General features: G+C 30.9%; 1 protein-coding gene across 2 annotated transcripts; it reads left to right on the top strand.

Moving 5' to 3' along the window:
• The first annotated feature begins 278 nt into the window (after positions 1–278).
• Positions 279–17,007, top strand: LOC134261437 (glycine receptor subunit alpha-2-like). Of its 2 annotated transcripts, XM_062743879.1 has the most exons (9): positions 279–748; positions 1,032–1,096; positions 7,509–7,526; positions 10,970–11,037; positions 12,964–13,190; positions 14,030–14,112; positions 14,454–14,585; positions 14,906–15,327; positions 16,436–17,007. In XM_062743879.1, exons 1-9 carry the CDS (start codon positions 630–632, stop codon positions 16,646–16,648), a joined length of 1,347 nt encoding a protein of 448 aa, XP_062599863.1. In that variant the 5' UTR covers positions 279–629; the 3' UTR covers positions 16,649–17,007. The 2 variants fall into 2 exon arrangements, with proteins under 2 accessions (XP_062599863.1, XP_062599864.1); XM_062743880.1 differs by lacking the exon at positions 7,509–7,526.
• The last annotated feature ends 2,305 nt before the right edge of the window (positions 17,008–19,312 follow it).

The following is a 19,312-nucleotide window of genomic DNA, read 5'->3' as shown; positions in this document are numbered from 1 at the left end:
AATCTGTTAAAGAACAGAATGGTCAAAGCTTTTCAGGTGAGCGATGTGGCCCATAGGCCTCTTGTTTTAATTGCTTCTTGTTTTCTTTTATAGTAAGTTCTGGTAATATATCAATCTTATTTCATTAAGAACAACAAGTATATCAAGTAAGTCTCTGTTACAAAAGAGTGATAGCGTGGCGTCAAATTACTGAGAGTAAGAAATCAATTTCTGTTTCTCTAGCATTGTTTCGTTTAGGTACTAACAGAATGTACAATAGTTTCATCACTCCCTTGTTTTATTCAGCGATTATATATCATACAAAAAACGGAAATGGAAAATCACATGATCTCCTCACTCTGACGAAATCAGGTATACACGTATTAACTGAGTGCAATGAGAGATTATTTAAATAACTCAAAAGTAAATTTAGAAACGAATGTACACTAAACTTTAAAGATGGGAATTTAAATTCTGTGTCCTTAAAAATGAATTTGATAATAAAGTTTACCTGTGTAAACAGTTTGCTACTTCGGAGCAAACAGTGGGATTAACACAATGTAGCATACTTGCAACTGAAGTGCAACCAATTAGCTAGACTAAAGTAAACGTTATTAAGGATATGTCAGAAAAAGAGTGACCTATGAATTATGGATTTTCGGATGCCGTATCTATCAACTGGAGATAAACTGTGCTATATTATGATTTTAAACTGCTTCCTAACTTGTGGATGTAAATCACTTAATTCTTCGAATGTCAACATCACTAGGTATGTTAACAGTTTAGCTATCATTTTCGAGCGACCCTGTTATTTTTGGTACAATAATATACTTTCTTATAACAAAACAGTTCGGCAGTTAAAAACAGCCTTGTATGATTTTTTTTAAACTTTACCGTTGTTATGCGAAAAATACTAATTGGTGTCAAGCATGTATTTCATAAATATATTTTTTTCATTTTTTAAAAATGATATTTAAAGAACTGTAGGCAAGTATTCTTCATAAAAATTTAGTTCATTTGTGAATTTAAAGACACTTGTATCTTCTTTGTAGGAAAGAAATTCTAAATTCGATTTTGGATGGTTACGAGGCCTGGATTTCCCCTAACTATGATAAAGGTAAGGATATTTACCTTTTTCAGAAATGTTTCCAGAAACTCAATAAGAGCTTCGTGGCAAAAAATCGGTATTACGATTTTAATTCGCTGGCCATTCAAGTTATGAAAGCATTCATATCAATATGTTTAATTGTCTTTTAAAACTAGGCAATACATTGAAATGGTACCCAGGATTTTTTTTATATTTTCATCGATAAAATTTGTTTTCAATGATTTGAAAATATCCGATTTAACTTTTAAATGTTGCTTGTGTTATGTACTTTTCCATATAGGAAGATAATACCTTTAAGATTACTCTCAAACTTCTCATTAAAACTAAGAGGATTAAAAAATCCTTTAATCAAATATTAGAGGGAAAGTACATTTATGTCTTTTAGTCATGACTTATGTCCCAGAGAGTTCAAAGTCCAGTAGAAGAATATATATATATGTATACTTGTACATTAAAAAAAATTAGATGTAAAGTAAATATAACAGATGTCCCTTTAATAACTCATAAACGCAATTCTTTAAAATGAAGTTCACCAAATCAATAAAATTCCATTATCTGGAAATGAACTTGCATCTTCCCTCTCAAAACGAGAGTGCAATCGAGGTGCCCTAAAAAAAATATTGTCCATATGAAAATTAAACAAAAATTGAGCATAAGAAAAAATAATTTATAATATATTTGTATGCAACATATATTCTCTACATTAAGTGAAGAAAAATCCTGTCTAAACCGAGACTTGTTCAATTTATTTCACCGTAAATTTCGACTTTGATTTTCATTCCATTTGACAAATAATTTTATGCGTTTTACACCAGTTTGTCAAAATTCGACTTACAATCATGTCGGGTAATTCACAGTTTTTGGTACTTTTTTCCTTCCTATAAGATTACAAAATCTACTTATTTAATTACTTAAAAAGAAAAGAACTTCTAAACATAAAATAATAAATGCAAATATAATTAATAAAGCTGTTGTAAGTGAAATAAATCTTTCTAAAATTATTAGTTTTTATTAAAGAAAGCTAATATATATAGTATTAAATAATATAGAGTTCAAAATATAGGACTAGAAACACATGAATGAATTTAAATGCAGAAAGGCTCTACGTTTTCTACAATTGATAAAATTTACGAAGTTTAAAGTAAACTAGACGATTATAGATCTATATGATTGTTAAATGAAAACAAAACACAAAGAATGAATCTCTCCAAATGGTGAGCTAAAAGACATATACAGTGAGGTTGCCGTTATCGAATCACTTAGTAAATTTGCTTGGATATTTCGTACCTGAGTTTGAGTTAAATTCATTTTACAACATTGTTTGGTGGTACTATGTTTTACTTATAACATCATATATATTTCCCCAATAGCCACTGATTAAATAAAAAATTATCGCTGTACTTGTACTAATGATGTTTTCTCCTTTACCGGATCATTTTCTCCATTACCGAATCACGTAACATAAATGTTCGGGACCGTGTAAATTTAAGAATACCCTTACTACGTAACGTTTTACTATGCCTTAAAATATTTCAATCCCCACCCACTCCCCAAAAAAGTAGAAAAGCTAGGAATTTTTTGAGTTGTTTGCATCCGACAATTAATGTAAAAACAACAGCAATAAAATCATACGGAAAACAAATGACTAGCCTAGTTGATATAAGAGGACGTAAAAACTTATATGTGCATGATGAACTGCAAACAGCCGAAGAATTAATTTTTGATTCAAAAATTGTACTCATTGAGCTACCACACCCCCTCCCCATAATTTTGTCGCTATTTAGATAGAAAATATATCGCTAGATATATGATTGTGCCCCCTCAAAAAAAAAACAACGTCAGATGACCTTTTTATGCTTGATTAATTAATTGTCAAGGAATTTTGGTGGTTGATAGTGCCTCCTCAACTGAAAATGTATGGCTCTGCACCCCCCCCCCCTACCTACCAACTGAAATTGCTTCCTACGAGCCTGGCTTCAGAGATACCTAAAGCTGAGAGGAACAATTATATTTTCAAAATGTCGAGACCCAACAACTAAATTTCCTTTAATGAGCAGAGACAACTTTACAAATAATGATGTTGGGATTCATTTGCTGGATTTCTCCATTCCAATATCCACAGTTGACTAAATACCAGTATTCCGATTTATTAAATACTGGAGGTTGTCCTTTCACTTTATATGGGTCTACTTCAACTGTCCATCGTCTCTATAGAAATGACTAAGACAGCTCATTCTCCTCTAGCTGCTTTCATAGTGCTCTTTCTCCCTTTTACGTGAAGACAGTGATAACATATATTCCATATAGGCAAAAGGCTGCAGTCTGCATATCATTTTCTCAATATGTAATTTAAATCATATGTTTACTAACTAGTATATGTTGAAAAAAAGGGGGGTATCATAATACTCTGTTTATAATTTATTTAGCTTGATGTTGAATTGAAAAAGTATTGTTAGCAATATGCATTTTATATTATACGAGCTTGATCTTGATCATGACAAGAAATAAAAATTTATTATTGGAAATAATTTTTTAGGGAATAGGAAAACTGCAAACGGGGTATTGTTGGAAATAATGATTTAGTAGGGAAGTTTAAATTGCAAAGGGATAAATAAATAAATTTCTAAATCTTAATTTTGTTTGGTAATCATGACGATTTTTATTTGGCTATCGTCGATGTCTTCACATTAGCTTACATGCACATAGCCTATACCACCGGGAGACATTCTCGAATCCACATGCATGCTCTGACTTCTTACTGATTTTGACTGCTGATTTTGTTTATGTGTATTTTAACCACCTTTATTGTACGCTTTTGGTATATATATTCTGTTGTTGTTTTTTTACTGTAACTGGTGTGCAAAAAACCGCATACGAAAAATTATAATTTGGACAGGATCCCTGCATCTCATACTGATTCGTTATTGGAAACCTAAATACCCCCAACTTTAAAGCCAATACTATTAATTTCTGATTTAGAAATTGTATGACACTTTCAGTGCTTTTAGACATATAATTTTATTAAACATCTGCACCAAATTTGTTTACCTAGACTGTACGATTCACATTGGAGCGGTACCGAAAAGTGAAAGTAGTCTGCTTGCATGTACGCTTCTGGTCAGCGTCACAAAAAAGCTTGTTCATGTTTATTTAGAAATTAGGACATTAAACGAGTTGAATTTAATAATTTCATGATATATGATAAAAGCAAGAATTATTCAGCATGACAGGGTAGGTTAAGCTAAGTATTGGACTTTGATAAGAAAAATACAGAATCTTCATTTGAAAGTGATTCGTTAACGGGTGCAATTCGTTATTGGCAACCTCACTGTAGAACAAAAAGCAAGCTTTCATTTAAAAACCTGGTACTCTTGAAGAATCCGAGGTTGCATTGTGTGTTATCTTGATATCTGATAGGTTAGTTAGCTTTTACATAAAGAAAAAGGTAAAATAATATTAATATCATTGAAGGCATAATAGAAGTTGTACTTCAGTTTGCACCCCCACCCTGTGTTAAGGTTTTAGCCTATGCAAAACAATTCAAACGAAATCAACAACAGTCTCTCTGACACTGAATTTAATATATCAACCTGTTTCAACCATTTAAAAATCAACCTAATTTATCGTTTTTGTTTAGGTTTGTAATTTTAGTAAACAGAAACTGTCATTACAAATCTTCGGCAATAATCTCAGTTGTGTAGGAAATGGGATCTTGTGAGGGAGATGTCACATTGATTTGTAAAAAGCAAAATAAATGAAGAAAATCAGAATGAAAGTCTTATTTGTACGAATGACAATATATATATGAAAACTTTAATGATACATAGTTTCTCGTTTCGTTATACATAAATTCGAAGTTACAATAAAAGAATTGATTGATTGCATATTGTTTACGTTCTTTACGAGAATTTTTTCACTCATCAAGAGACATCACCAAATCCCGGTGAAGGGCTTGAAATTTATACCTCTACTCTGGCACTCATGCATGGCCATGAAGCAGTGAAGTTTCTTTATCGTGCTGTTGCCTTCCTTGACACGGGATCTCGGTTTTAAGGTCTCTCTCGAAGGATCGCAACTTTTCTTTTTTGCAGTTTCAAGCGTTTGGGGAAGGGACGGTTGCTATACCGGTCTTTATTAAAGACAGTCGCAGTTGGGTTTCCAACTCACTGCCTTCCGATTACCGAGCAAGCGCTATACACTGTACCAGAGAAACATAGATAAAAATTTCCAAAAAAAGTAAATGAATGTTTTGGTCAAATGAAAAAAAACATTAATGCTGAAATACTGTTTAAAGGTCGATAAACAACTAACAAAAATCTTAAAGGTTACTTTCTGTACTTTATCAATCATCACGAGGGCAGTGTTTAATAGTTCTAGAGAGAGATAATGCTCTGAAAAACGTCCAGTAATGACCAATATATTATGATCCTTAAATCTTCATATTGTAATCTTACACGTGAATATATACCACACGTTTAATTAAAAGTCATTAATTTGTGATTATATGACTGAGATTTAAAGAGATTTAATATAGTTATCCTAATTAAGTTTAGTTCAGTTAAGGGGATTAAGGAGTCTATTTAATAAGATACTTTTCTCTTAGGAGTTAAGCTTTACGTATTGATCATGATCTGCTTGTTTTCTTAATCTATTAGTTTAATACTCCTCTAAGGAAATTGCAAATTTTTTGGCAGTTGTGTAAGTGCAGTCTTTGAACTTAAAAGGACTACATTTTATTCCAAAGGCAGAAAATGTACTTTTAAGCATGGTGTTTTTTATGACTGCAGGTTATTCTTCTTATATTTTTTTGTAATTTCTTTAAATCTGTACACTATCTATTTGTTATCAGAGAGAAAAATACAATTTTGGATTTTTTCTTTGTTTAATTTTATCTGTTTTTAAACATTAATTATGCACATGCATATTACGAAAATCAATGGAAAGCAATGTATATGCGGTTAATCTCACTGTAGGACGTTTTGCAAAACAAAAATTAATATGAGTTGTTTCTTTTAACTCAATCTGAATTTTCTTTTCATCTGCTACAACAGATTACAAAACCACCAATGAATAAAAATTATATATAAAAAAAAATTGCATCATTCATTCAACTACATGTACCTGCTATTGACAAAATAAGTAAATGCAATGGTTAATGGTACACTATCATTTTTTTTATCAAAGAGGAAAATACAGTTTTGGATTTTTTTTCTGTATTTATTGTCTTCATATATATTTTGTTTTTATGCATTAATTTTGCACGTGTCATATAAAAAATAATAATGGCGAGTTATTTATATGGGTTCACCGTTCTGTAGGACATTGCTAAAACAAAACAAAAATTAATATGTCATTGAGTTGCTTCTTTCAAACTTGGTCTAAATTTTCTTTTGATCAGCTGCAAAAGATTACAAGACCACGGATGAATATAAATTGTAAAAATCTTCACAAATCATCCATTCAGATTCTTGTAATTGACAAAATAAATGCAATGGTTAAAAATTTATGACCTTTGTTATTACAATTTATGAACGGAGATCAAAGAACCACATTGCTGTAAAGCAAGTTCAAGACATGCAACACCAATACGGAAGAAATGTTACTCTTTAAGAAAACGTTCACTTTCAATTAATGGGTAAATAGGGTAGTATGACCATAGAGATTGCATTTTTTTATTCTGATTACAATTATCAACTTCCACTATGGAAGGTTGTTAAATTTACAAATGTATGGATCAAAAAAGACAGAAATTAATGAATATGAATGAGCAAGAATGGATAATAAAATGAAATTGAAGTAATTTATAAAAATTACAGAATTCACTGTACGACCGCACATGAGGAGGTAACGAAATTGTTTCCAATGCCTTTTATCCACCTCTACGATGGAAAAAATCGGTGGGGGAATTCAAAACTAGAACTCCAGTAGAGAAGTTGTCAAAAATGGAATATGAGACTTAAGGACAGTTTTCACTTTTGTTTCTTAAATACCTTTAGGCCTATAATAGAGAATTCTTTGCTAAACATAGACTTCGATGGTGAAGAAAAATTAAGAGTTTCATTCAACGTCAAACTTTGTGTACCTCACGGGGTACCAAACTGCTTCCTACAATGTAAGGCCTAAATTATGCACAAGATGCAGATGTTTAAAAGGCGCATGTTGCACTAGCGAGGCAGTATTTTTTTAAATGATCTTGACGTTATGGGAAACGTAAATAACGCTTGCTTCGTACGTTCTTACACATTTAGGTTATGTTCATTTATGCACTTCTTCTTATCAAATGTTTTATAATCATGAAGATCATGAAATGTTGCTTTTTACTTTGACAGGAAAAGAAATTTAATTTGACATAGATAAATTAGATTTCTTTTCCTTTCTACGATTTATTGGGACAACCCTCGTACTTTATTTTATTTCACAGAAACTCTAGGATATACAGGTTAGTATAGAGAAAATGTAAAACTTAGTCAGGTACAAGTAGAAGTCAGGCATTTAGATTCAAACACAAAAAAACACTTATAACGCCTGAAGTAGAAACTAATGCTTAGAGAATTTAAATTTTTTGAAAGTTTCTATGAATATTACTAACTGCTCATTACTCTGAATTGCATAAGTATATATACTTCCTATAATATACTGACACGCAAAAGAAACGCAACAAGCTGTCATCTACAAATGTTGATTTTTATATCTTATGATTTTCAAAAGCGAATAAAGTAAGGCTAAAATCATTTTTCAGAACATCAAAGATTTGATAAAAATGTAAAATGTTTATCTGTTTATTTTACTAAGTAAAATATGACTGTTTAAACACCCCCCTCCCAGCCATTCAAGTAAAACGTGCAAGACTGCACTAAACAACAATTGCAGCTTAATTTCTACGATACAACAGGTTCATTAATATCGAGATCTGAGCGAAGGAATTATTCTTTGGCATTTTTAAATGCCCATTTTTCAGATGATTAGGTCGAATTTTCTCTAACTTAAAGCAGTGTAGCCACCCTTGGACTTCTGGTACAAGGAATGTCCTTAATGCACATGATACGTAAGACCCTTTTGAGGCATAATGTAGTGAAATTTCGCATCAGCAGCTCTCCATCACCTTTACATCAAAATTTTCCAGCTAGAGCTATGGAAATGCGTACATAAGCCACTTTCAAGTAGCCTTAGCATCGTTACGGGAAACGAAAGGAGAGTTTATTTTATGAAATATTGCTGCATTACTTATGATGAACAGTAAAAACCCTTAAAACTCCACAATATTGCCAAATGTTTTGTTAAACATGCAATTTTTGATTTCTGTTAAGCAGACTCAAACTTGACTTCCGGTTATGGTACGGAAATCGTTCAACCATTAAATCACCGATGTTTACCAAATTGAAGATATTCATAATTTTAAGACACAGAATTCTTTATTTTACATAATTATTGCCCCCTAAAGTAGGGTGTTGCGTTTCTTTTGCGTGTCAGTATAGCAGAGCGTATCAATCGAATGACTGAAAGGAGTTTTTATCAGGTAAACTTCACTAGAAGGAAAAATAGTACTTTTTAGCTCTAATGAAAGTATTTTGTAAAAGAAAGCTATATTTAATCAGCAAAGGCTTGTTACAATGCTAAAGAAATACCTAATTTATTTATATATTCTTTCTCTTTGTTTCAAGTCCTATTTTTATAAGTTAAACGCATAAGGGTTTCTTATCAAAATTAGCAAAGTTTTTTAAGCTTTTTCATTTGATGTAAATAAATATTCAAAATACAAAGGAAATTATTTTTTTAAATAATGGAAGAAGAGTTTCAAAATATACTTAAAGTCTTGCATTACCTGACATTAATCTTATTAATGCTTAGACAAAGGCTTCATAAAATTTTGTAATTGTATGGTATACTAAATTACATGCATTAAGCGTCTTATTTTACAAATCGTGACAATTAAAAGAACGATCAATTAAATCAGTTTAATTCTAATGAGCAACTGGCATGTTTAATAGATAAATTTAAGATGCATTATTAGTTTTTAGTGATTTAAAACAAAAGAAACCAGACAACAAACCCAAAATAGGCTAATTTATCTAATTATGTCCCGCTTTATCATTGATATTGTCAGTACAATCTTTTCTATCTATTTAATTACTTTCAGACAGGTATCAATGTCCTTATTTTCATATCATCTATTGCTTTATATTTTCTTTGATTGTTTGCTTGTACTCTAAGTTTTCAAACTCATATTCATCTAAGAGGAGACAATATAAATAGCATATATTTATCAGATAACTATGTAATGGGAAATCACAATATCAGAAGATAGGTTCGTCCCTAGTACTTAACATGGAAAATAGCCTAAGGGATCTTCAAAACGGCGAGACTTGCAGGGAATTCTTTGCTCAATTCCTTGACCAACCACAAAAGTTTGATATATGCTCCTGTCTGAAAAATATTTCAATATTTTAATTTTTGGAATTGTCAATTTTCATTTCTGGACCAATACTGTTATTTTGAAAAGCAGGAGCAAATATTTGTTTTTGGGATATGATATAGAAAGGATTAATGCTTAAGTCTAAGTATATTTTATATGCTCACTATAAAGTGCCTTGAACTATCGTTGTTTCTGATGTTATGTATCTTTGACCAGTGTCATGCCTGTGTAGTGAGCACAGAATCTATTGATTATGTATAAATATTAGGCTGCCTAGACAATCAAGCGTTAATTGTATATGTTTGAAAGTTTTGTATAGGGGTTATGTAATCTATATTTCGGTGATATCCATGTGAAGCAGAAGAAAGCATTCTTAAAATGCTTTGTGCTATCAAATACTGTAAAATTACATATTTCCTGGGGACAAATTTTCAAATTTGAGGGGGGGAAAAATATTGATTTCTGGAATTTTATTTCGTGGTTAGAGAAGTATTGTATCGTAATGCTTATTAAATTTTACATTTCGTGGTGGTCGTGAATTCATAGGTCTCTACATACCTAAAAAAAAAAAAGAAAATTAAATCCCCGCGAATATTAGTTATTTCACAGTCGTTTTAATGTTCTTTTTCTTACTCCTTACATGCTTACATAAGTTATTAAATAGTCTAACAATTTTATTTTAAATTTTTAGTTAAATGCAGACCATTAAAAGAGAGGGGAAAATTCTTAACAATGTCAAACTTCATTCAAATATGTTTCGATGGAAGTATTTATATTTCGTAATTAAATTCTATGCGGATACCTCCAAACACAAACTCAGTACAGTGAACTAAAAATTAAAAGACGATTGAAAGGGAAAAGGAAAAGTTTTATATTTCACATTCAGAGTATTAAATATGATGTGAATCTATTGAATACTTGGTATTGGTTACTCAAACGTATTGACTGAAAGATTTGCTATTGTCATGATTATTAGAAGAAATAAAACTACAAATAACTAATTTGGGACGATTTAAAGAAGTGACTTGTTCCTGACTAATAATAAAATGTAAATATTGAATTTACCTATCAGTATAAAAACAAAATTTGCAAATTCTTATGCATACACGCGTGCTATATTACAGTTCAAGTGCCTCATTAGTGATTAACGCAGAGCAGATTTTTTTTTCCATTTCGAAATAATAAAACACTGCACCAGATTTTTCGATTCACATATGTCAAATTTTTCATGACATGTACATGAGATGAATCACAAATACCACTTTCTGTTGCTGTGTAATAGAATGCTTCTGTTTGCAAATTTTTAATCCCGTATTTGTTTTTGCGATCTCGATCAACTCCTCAAAAAGACCCCATTGAGAAGCAAAGATTCATAGCTGATACATTTCATGAAATCTATTGAGACCTTTCCGTAGTTTTTTATTCTTAATCTTTTATCTGTAACTAAATATAGTGCTTTTGTTTTATAGGTCGTCCTATCATTGACATTGTTCAGCTCTATGTTCTTAGCATTGATTCTATACGAGACGCTAATATGGTAAGTGAAAGAATTACTCCCAAGCTAGAGCCTTGCATTGCAGCACATCTCAAGAGACATTTTTGGCGAATGAAAGAATAGAGAAATTGGGTATTTTCACCCTCTAATCGAAATGACCTAACGTTGTTAATAACATGTATTTACATGTAAGACTTTCTCAAAAGTTATTTGAATTTATACGATAATGCTTTTAAGAACTAGATAAACGAGAGGTCAAAGGGAGAAATCTTTAAAAAACATATCATATTAACTGGCTTGCAATTTTACACTACACACATACACTTATTCCACAGGAAACAAACGTTGACGGACGATTGATTGATTGTCGTATGTTATTTAACGTCCCTCTCAAGAACGAACAAAAACAAACACGAAATGTGTAAAGCTCGTACATGTAAATATGGAGAAAAAAACAGTATCCAAGTCCGAACAATACAAATCAGGAGCAAAGCTATAAAACTTCAGATGTGGGATTAGGGAGCCATGGTAGAATGAGCATCCTCTTTCAACCCGCCACATCGGTCATGTGTGCTTGACATGATAAAGAAATACCGGAAAAATATCTCTATCAGTTAGTATGGACAACGTCAATATTTAACTTAATATAAGATATTATATTTGCTGACAAGGTCATGGTATCGACCATAGACATTTCAAAATGCTAATTTTAAAAATAATATTGATATTCCTGTTTCATTAACTTGTCTGTTAATAGCTTGTCTCGTTGTAAGTATTGTTTATACATGTATGGAACGTGCTCTCGCGTATCGAATCAATTGTGAGAAAGATTTTACTATATGTTTCTTGTATATCATGTGTAAGTTTCTACAGAAAATAATATCTCTGTTTTTTTGTTGTTTTTTTTTTGTTTGTTTGTTTTTTGTATGATTGATTTATTTGGGTCAATTGGGTTGATGGGAGGCTTACTTAATCTAGCCATGTGATTCCAGCTCTGGTATTTTCAGAAGTTCGGGTTATAAACCCTTTTAACATTTGTATTGTTTGAAAAAAAAATTTGGACATCAATCATAAATGTTCGTATTACTGATCTTTTTGTCGTGATATTGAATTGTTCAAGAGAAACCTTTAAAATGAAACGTGTAAATAATTTCTCTTTGTGAGAATGCTCTTTCGTGACTCTTTGTACTAATGATCTTCCATGATGAAAATATATTTTTTCTGTTTTTACAAAAGATATTTGCTGTCAATACTAAAGACTTTATATTAAAATAAGCATCAGAACCACGATATTAATCTGTCTAAGATTATTGGATCTGTCATACAATTGATAGTTCGAGCCGATAAAAGTAATAAAAAATGTGAAATATATTAATTTTACCTTCTCTATGATCAGTAGGATAAGAAATAAATGTCAGTACAACTCATAAATAGCAAGCCAAATAATTCATCTGTTTTCACACAACAATATTTCTCATATTTAGCGAAGACATCTTTCTAAGTAAGAAAAAAATCCGTTCTATTGTCAATAAAGACAGTTCTTGGTCCTGGATTCCATTGATTATCGTGAAATATACATGTACAGAGTAATTTTATTTGAAGACAAGTATAAGCTAATGATGTATTAAAATGTATTGCCCTTAAATACAGTGGAAAGTCCAGATTTGGCAATATCGAAATATGAAGCGTTACTGGGGTTTTCCATTCTTTTATTCTTTTGTGGAGTTAAAAGATGGTTGCAGATACATTAGATTGATTTTTAATCGGAAAAAAATGTTTTCAAGACATTTAAAATCTATTTGTCAGAGCACAAAGGTAGGGAAAATTAGTATTCAACGAAGAATTTACATGTGATATGGAATGGAAAAATAAAGTTTAATTGAAGTTATAACCTAATTCTTTTCATATTTCAAAGCTTCAATCTTTCTCTTTAATTGCATTATTATATTTTTGATTAATATTTTGTAGGACTACACAATGTCATTCTATTTTCGCCAACGATGGATTGACCCACGACTTATATACAACGCCTCTTACGGAATCGAGGTCATCGAGCTCGACACAAAGCTTATGGAGCGAATATGGGTTCCTGATATTTATTTTGTCAACGAAAAACAAGCAACAATGCATGATGTGACTGTGCCTAATAAAATGATGTATCTTTATCCCAGTGGACTAGTTCTCTATAGTACAAGGTATAATTTATAAGCATGTTTAATGTTTGCTGTCCGTATATTTCATACATTTATATACAAGGCAAATGTCATAGATAGGGCCTATAACTAAAACATGGACGAAAGTTTCTTATGATTTTTCCTCAATCGAGAAAAAAAGCTTCGGACACGACTCATTTTCTACATAGAACAAGACCTGGGGGCCATAAAACTTAGACGAGCTCACTTTTGATCTCAATCTCACTTTTCCACTATACATTCCTTATGTAAAAGTGAGACCGAGATCAAAAGGTTTATGGCCCCTAGGCCAGATTTCATTTTTTTTAAGTCTGCTAAAAAGTGTTACTCATAACCATTTTGGCCACAGAAATGTTACTTGTTTTTCAAAATCAACAAAATTACATAAAATATTAAATCATAACAAATCAAACACTACATGTATTACAAAATAACATTTCATAAAAATATACAGACAGTCAGGAGTATTGTCGATCCTTATGGAATTTCTAATACTGTTCCTTTAAGATGCATATTACTATAGCATAAGCAGTATATATTCCATCCAAACAATTGCAAATACAAATCGTTTTTTCATATCTAAAAATATAAGATAAAAGGGTTGCTTGCATCAAATTTTCAACAGCCATGCTCTGTGATGTTGCAATCTCTATTGAAGAGAAATTAACAACTGTTTTTGTTCAATTCAGTTGTAATTTTGTCATTAATTATTTATATGTCAATTTCTTTTATGTCTACCTTCGTAGGATCAACAATTTTCTGCTCTAATTCTTGTCTTGTATAATTTTTTTTTTGTTTGTATTTTTCTTTATTTTACAATTTGTTTTCTTTTTCTTTTACAGAATAACAGGTGTCTTTTCCTGTATGATGAATCTTCAGAAATATCCTCTCGATCGACAAATATGTAGCCTTAGATTAGAAAGCTGTAAGCACACTATTCATAATTTATTCAATGTACAAAACATTATTTCAAGACATTTTCAATATTTTTAGACCTGCATCGTTGTTTGATTGCCCTTGCTCGAATCAAGTAAAACAATTGGTTGGGTAGCTAGGTGAGAAAAATATTTTTTTCCAGAGAATTTAAACAATCTCATTTATTAATGAGATAAGAAGAAAAAGGAAACAAAATCCTGACCTGGAATGAAAAAAGTCGGGTAACTTTTAGTCGGTCGGTCGGGAGAGGGCGACCAAATATTTTTTTAAGATGGCCTAACATGAATATGATATAAATTGCTATAACGTACCAATTACGAATTGTTTCAGATGCACACAGTGCAAAAACTATCGTTGTTCGATGGAAGACACCAGCTGTTGAGTTCTCTCCCTCTCTTCTTCTTCCACAGTTTGAAATTGAAAAAAATCACCCTTCAATTTGCGATACGTTGTATATGGGAAGTGAGTACAATGTAATCTTATTCCAGAAAGTTATTTTAAAATTTTGTATCTTTTAAAATAGTCAGCTATATATTATATTTCAAGAGGAGAAATTTTAATTTCAAATTCTGTGAATGATATAAATCACAGAACAAACACAAATTTCTGCAAACGATAAAGAATCAATATTTTTAAACGTTGTTTATACCATACCTGTATACGTAAGAGTAACCATTCTAAAAACCCAATAGATTTGACCATTTTAAGACTATACTAAAAATATAGAGTTAAGATATTATCAGTAGTCAATATTCAATATAGAAATGTTTGTTTCATTTCAGTTAATTACTCTTGTGTTGCACTTGACATTCACCTGAAACGGAATCATGGGTACTACGTCACTCAGATCTACGTCCCCAGCGCTTTAGTAGTGGTCCTATCGTGGGTCAACTTCTGGCTAACAGTGGATGCAGTTCCAGCCCGAATTTCCCTCGGTCTTTTAACTGTGCTCACTATGACAACACAAAGCACGTCATTTTTCTCAAATTTACAAAAAGTGTCTTATATTAAGGCCTTAGACGTGTGGTTGGCTGTTTGTATGATGTTTGTGTTTTCAGCATTATTAGAATTTGCTTATGTGAATGTAACGTTTCGAGTAACCAACAGAAGGAAGTCTATACAGGATCTGCCAATGTTCGTGCATACAAATGGCGACTGTAAACCAGATTCCGTGTTTTCTTTAGGTGGAGTTGAAAACGACGTTGTAAGTACACTTTAAAGCATTCCTTAGGTTATCAAGTCCTTATTGTTTTGGTTGATTGTTTGTTTTACGTTTTTTTTGAGAATTTTTACACATATTGAGACTCATTTGCGGGAAAAGGGCTGAAAATTTAGACGATTATTTTTGCACTATATAAATGCTTTGAATAGTCAGTGACCTTTTTCGTGCTGGCACCTTCTGCGGCGTGCGACTTCAGTTTATAACCTGTCTTTTCCGAAAGACCAGTTTCTGTATCCCACTGTGGGATTCGAACCCGTGACGTGAGAATCAACACTTGAGCCTAAGACTCTTAATCAAATGTTTTTTACAAGTGTGCAATGTAGGCGATATTTCTCCGTAGAAAAATATTTCAATAATGGAAAATACTCCATATGTGACTGATCTGTCTTGTAAATTATAATATTTATACAGTCAGAGCTATTAAGAATTTTTATTTCCATATTAGAATCAATATCCTTTTGAAGAAAGCTGTATCTTCAGGAAACTGCTTCTAATAAACATACATTTAACAGCACTTTAAGGTTTATTTGAATGAATGTTAAGAATGAAATAACTTTTTACTTAGGACTCATTCAACACTATCGGGAGATTTCCTTATAAGCGGTCTCTTTATAACAAGCACAATCAATCAGCCCAGGTAAAGAAATGTTGTAAAAATAATTCCAATGTCATCTCCCGTTTTTTTTTTCTTTCTTTCTTTCTTTCTTTTTTTTCATTTTTTTTTTTTTTTGGATTACTTCACAAATAATTTAAAGGCCTAATAAAATGCTCTAGCTGATTTAAGATCAGAGACAAAACCATTTTCCCCATCTAATGATATATATTTTATAGTTAACCTTGCTTTCTCAAGTGATAAGCAAATTGAGTGTAATTTTCCTGAAAATCTTCCAAGTAACAAACATGTTTTAATGCATTACCCAATATGCTATCAAGTTACTGTCGAATGCAAAAAATAATTGTGTGAAAGATTTGTTATGCATTCATTCATTGTTATCCATTTGTTTTGTTTTTTGTTACCCATTTGTTATCCATTCATTCATGGAACCTAATATGAACATTCATTGTTGTAGAATATACATTTATATTTCAGACGCGGCGAAATCAAAACCACAATCAACCAAATGCAAGTAAACAGAAAAAAGCTGGACTTCTTGAAAGTTTGTATTCAAAAGAGCGGGAAAAGGCTCGCAATATTGACCGTATTTCACGCATATTGTTTCCGGTTGCATTTCTTGTATTTAACATTGCTTATTGGTGCGTATATTTATTATGGGAACCCACAAATGAACCAAATGGTTCCTGATGACTGCCAAAATATGTATTTGTACCTATATATCAGTATTTATATTGTTTGCATAATAGATGCAGAACATACCATACTGTAATTGTAAAATTCAGACACTGAAGTGTACTACAGTGTGCATTCATTATATCCCATTTAAACATGATGTAATCTTAACTTTACCTTCTCCTTAATTATTCAATTTTGATATTTAGTCACAATTTGGGGTATATTTTGTTAAACTATCAATGTTACTGAACTAAAAACAAAAACAGTAAATGTGCAACTTGGAGAAATTACTACATCATATGTAGAACTTGTTTAATCATAAGATGTATTTTTTTTGCAAATTATTGTTTTATATATACCAAACTTAATTGTAAGACGAATATTTACTGAAATTATATATTAGATCATATCATACAATTTAAAGTTTAAGACATATACATGTATTTATGTGTTTTTGTAGGATATGTCACACCCTAAACATTCTCTGTGCCACGAAATCTTGCGTATTTTCAATCAAGTTCTCTACTTTTTTCTCATTCCTTGTGTTATCTTAATGATATTAATGTTTTATTGTGATATGTTTAATTTAACTACATGTATCTTTGAAATTAAATTTCAAAAAAAGTGTTCATTATTATTATTTCTTATTAAAATGTCGAAAACAGAACATTCGGAATAAGTTTTATGTAAAAATAAGCATTGACTGTTGTTATGTCAAACTGTAACGAGGACACACTTTTGTGGGGAAAAAAATTAAAAAGGGTGTGGAGAATGTCAAACTTTTCAATCGTCAACCCCCCTTACTTATGCAAGAATAGTCTATTGTCACCTGCATACGGGAATATTCTTCCAATTAATTGGATACGCAGCCAAGAGTATGCTCAGTATACGTATGAACAATTTCTTAACGAGGTAAGTTACTGACCAACAAGCTGATGTAACAAGAATATCAATAGGTTTGTTTAAAGTAATCATTTTCGTAATTTCAATGGTCGATACAGTAACCTTGTCAGTAAATACATTCTATCAATAAGTCAAATGCGGACCGTTTTTCATACTAATCAATAATCATTATATAAGTTTATGTATGAACAGCAGTACGAACGTTAAAACAATATTTCAGAGATAGACAGATTTTACAAAGTTCTGTAGTATTGAGTTGAAGATTTTGCAATACGTGTATAGGAAAATATCAATCGATAAATTAAAGAAATAAACAAAAAATACAATATAGACTAGCCACTAGTCATACAGGTTAAGAACTCAATATTCATTTTAATTTTTGAAAGTTGCATTTAGAATTTAGGAAAATTCCGGTCTGAATTGAATTTTATAAATCTACTTACACTGTCTTTACATTGTTAGCAATTAAAGAACTTATAGATGTTAATGGAATCACACATAAATGAATTTTAGATTCGGTTATCTGTTAAGTATTGAATATCACATATTTCATTCGTTAAAATCTTTGTAAATAAAGTAATTTTAATTCGAGTAAATAATATCTGAGAGACTGTTTAATTTTACTCAATGAACATACTGAATATGTTTGCACATTAACACTTTACAGAAGATTAATTTACTGACTATTTAATCTCAGTGTAAAAATTCTTTAGGTATTGGCTTTATATATTCTGAAGAAAGTTTATTAATGGATGCATATACAAAAAAAATGTACTATCGCATCAATATCACTTAGATTAAAAAAAATATTACTGTAAAATACATTAGACATTGATTATCAAAAGATGACGATATGCACCGTAATCTGTAAATGAAATCGCGGAATGCTTTATTATATAGGTTTATAAAGCAACGTACGTGGGAGACATTCCACATAATGACAAAACATAACAGTTTTTAGAAATTCTACGACAAAATTAAGTTTTGAAAAAAATAAGTTTAACAAAGTTTTATTCAAGTAACTGTACTTCTTCCATGATCAATTATTTTGAATGTTGTTTATTATAAGATGTGTAAGTATTATTTCACTGAATTTCTTTCTATTTTAATCAATTCATATTCTTTTTGTAATCTTTGGCTTCTTTGGAACGGTTATTGATGTTTAATTTTTCATGTTGAGTATCTCTGGTTTGTTTACTGTTTCAAAAAATTTGTTTTTGTCTATTCTAAAAATAAGAATTTATTACTCCCCTTTGCATTATAATTTTTTTCACTAATACTGAATACCGCAATAAAAAAGTAACTCTGTATTTTCCTCTTACTTACAGCAGGAATAACCCATTTATATGTTAAATACTTCATCCATGGACGGGATTTTAATACAAACATTTAAAAACATTTCGGTTTTTCGTTTAATGTTTCAAAACGTAAGTTAAAAAAACCTTAGAATCCGCTATGTCTATTTCAAATTAAAATGTCAAACTTAGGCCACACCAATCCAATATCTTGGTCGCCGGACCCGCGCGCACGTAATTTATAACTTTCCAAAAAATAATATTAAAAAAGATTTCCCGCATCCGGAATTTTTTGTTCCGTTTTCCGCATCATTTTCGACTCTTTACTTTTATTTTTTTCATTCCAAGTCCGGTTGCGTTTTAAATCAAGGCTTTCAAAAACGCACGAGTCTTTTTCTGAATTACGCTGACCGTATCACAAATCTTTGGCGCTGGATTGTCAGTATTCTAGTAAGGAGTTTAACATAGAAATATATCA

Source organism: Saccostrea cucullata, unplaced genomic scaffold, assembly GCF_032062105.1.
Source record: "Saccostrea cucullata isolate Sc308-1 unplaced genomic scaffold, CSIRO_AGI_Scuc_v1 ctg2376, whole genome shotgun sequence".
Lineage (NCBI taxonomy): Eukaryota > Metazoa > Mollusca > Bivalvia > Ostreida > Ostreidae > Saccostrea > Saccostrea cuccullata.
Note: the sequence above shows the minus strand (reverse complement) of the source record. Positions and strands in the feature narration are given on the sequence as shown.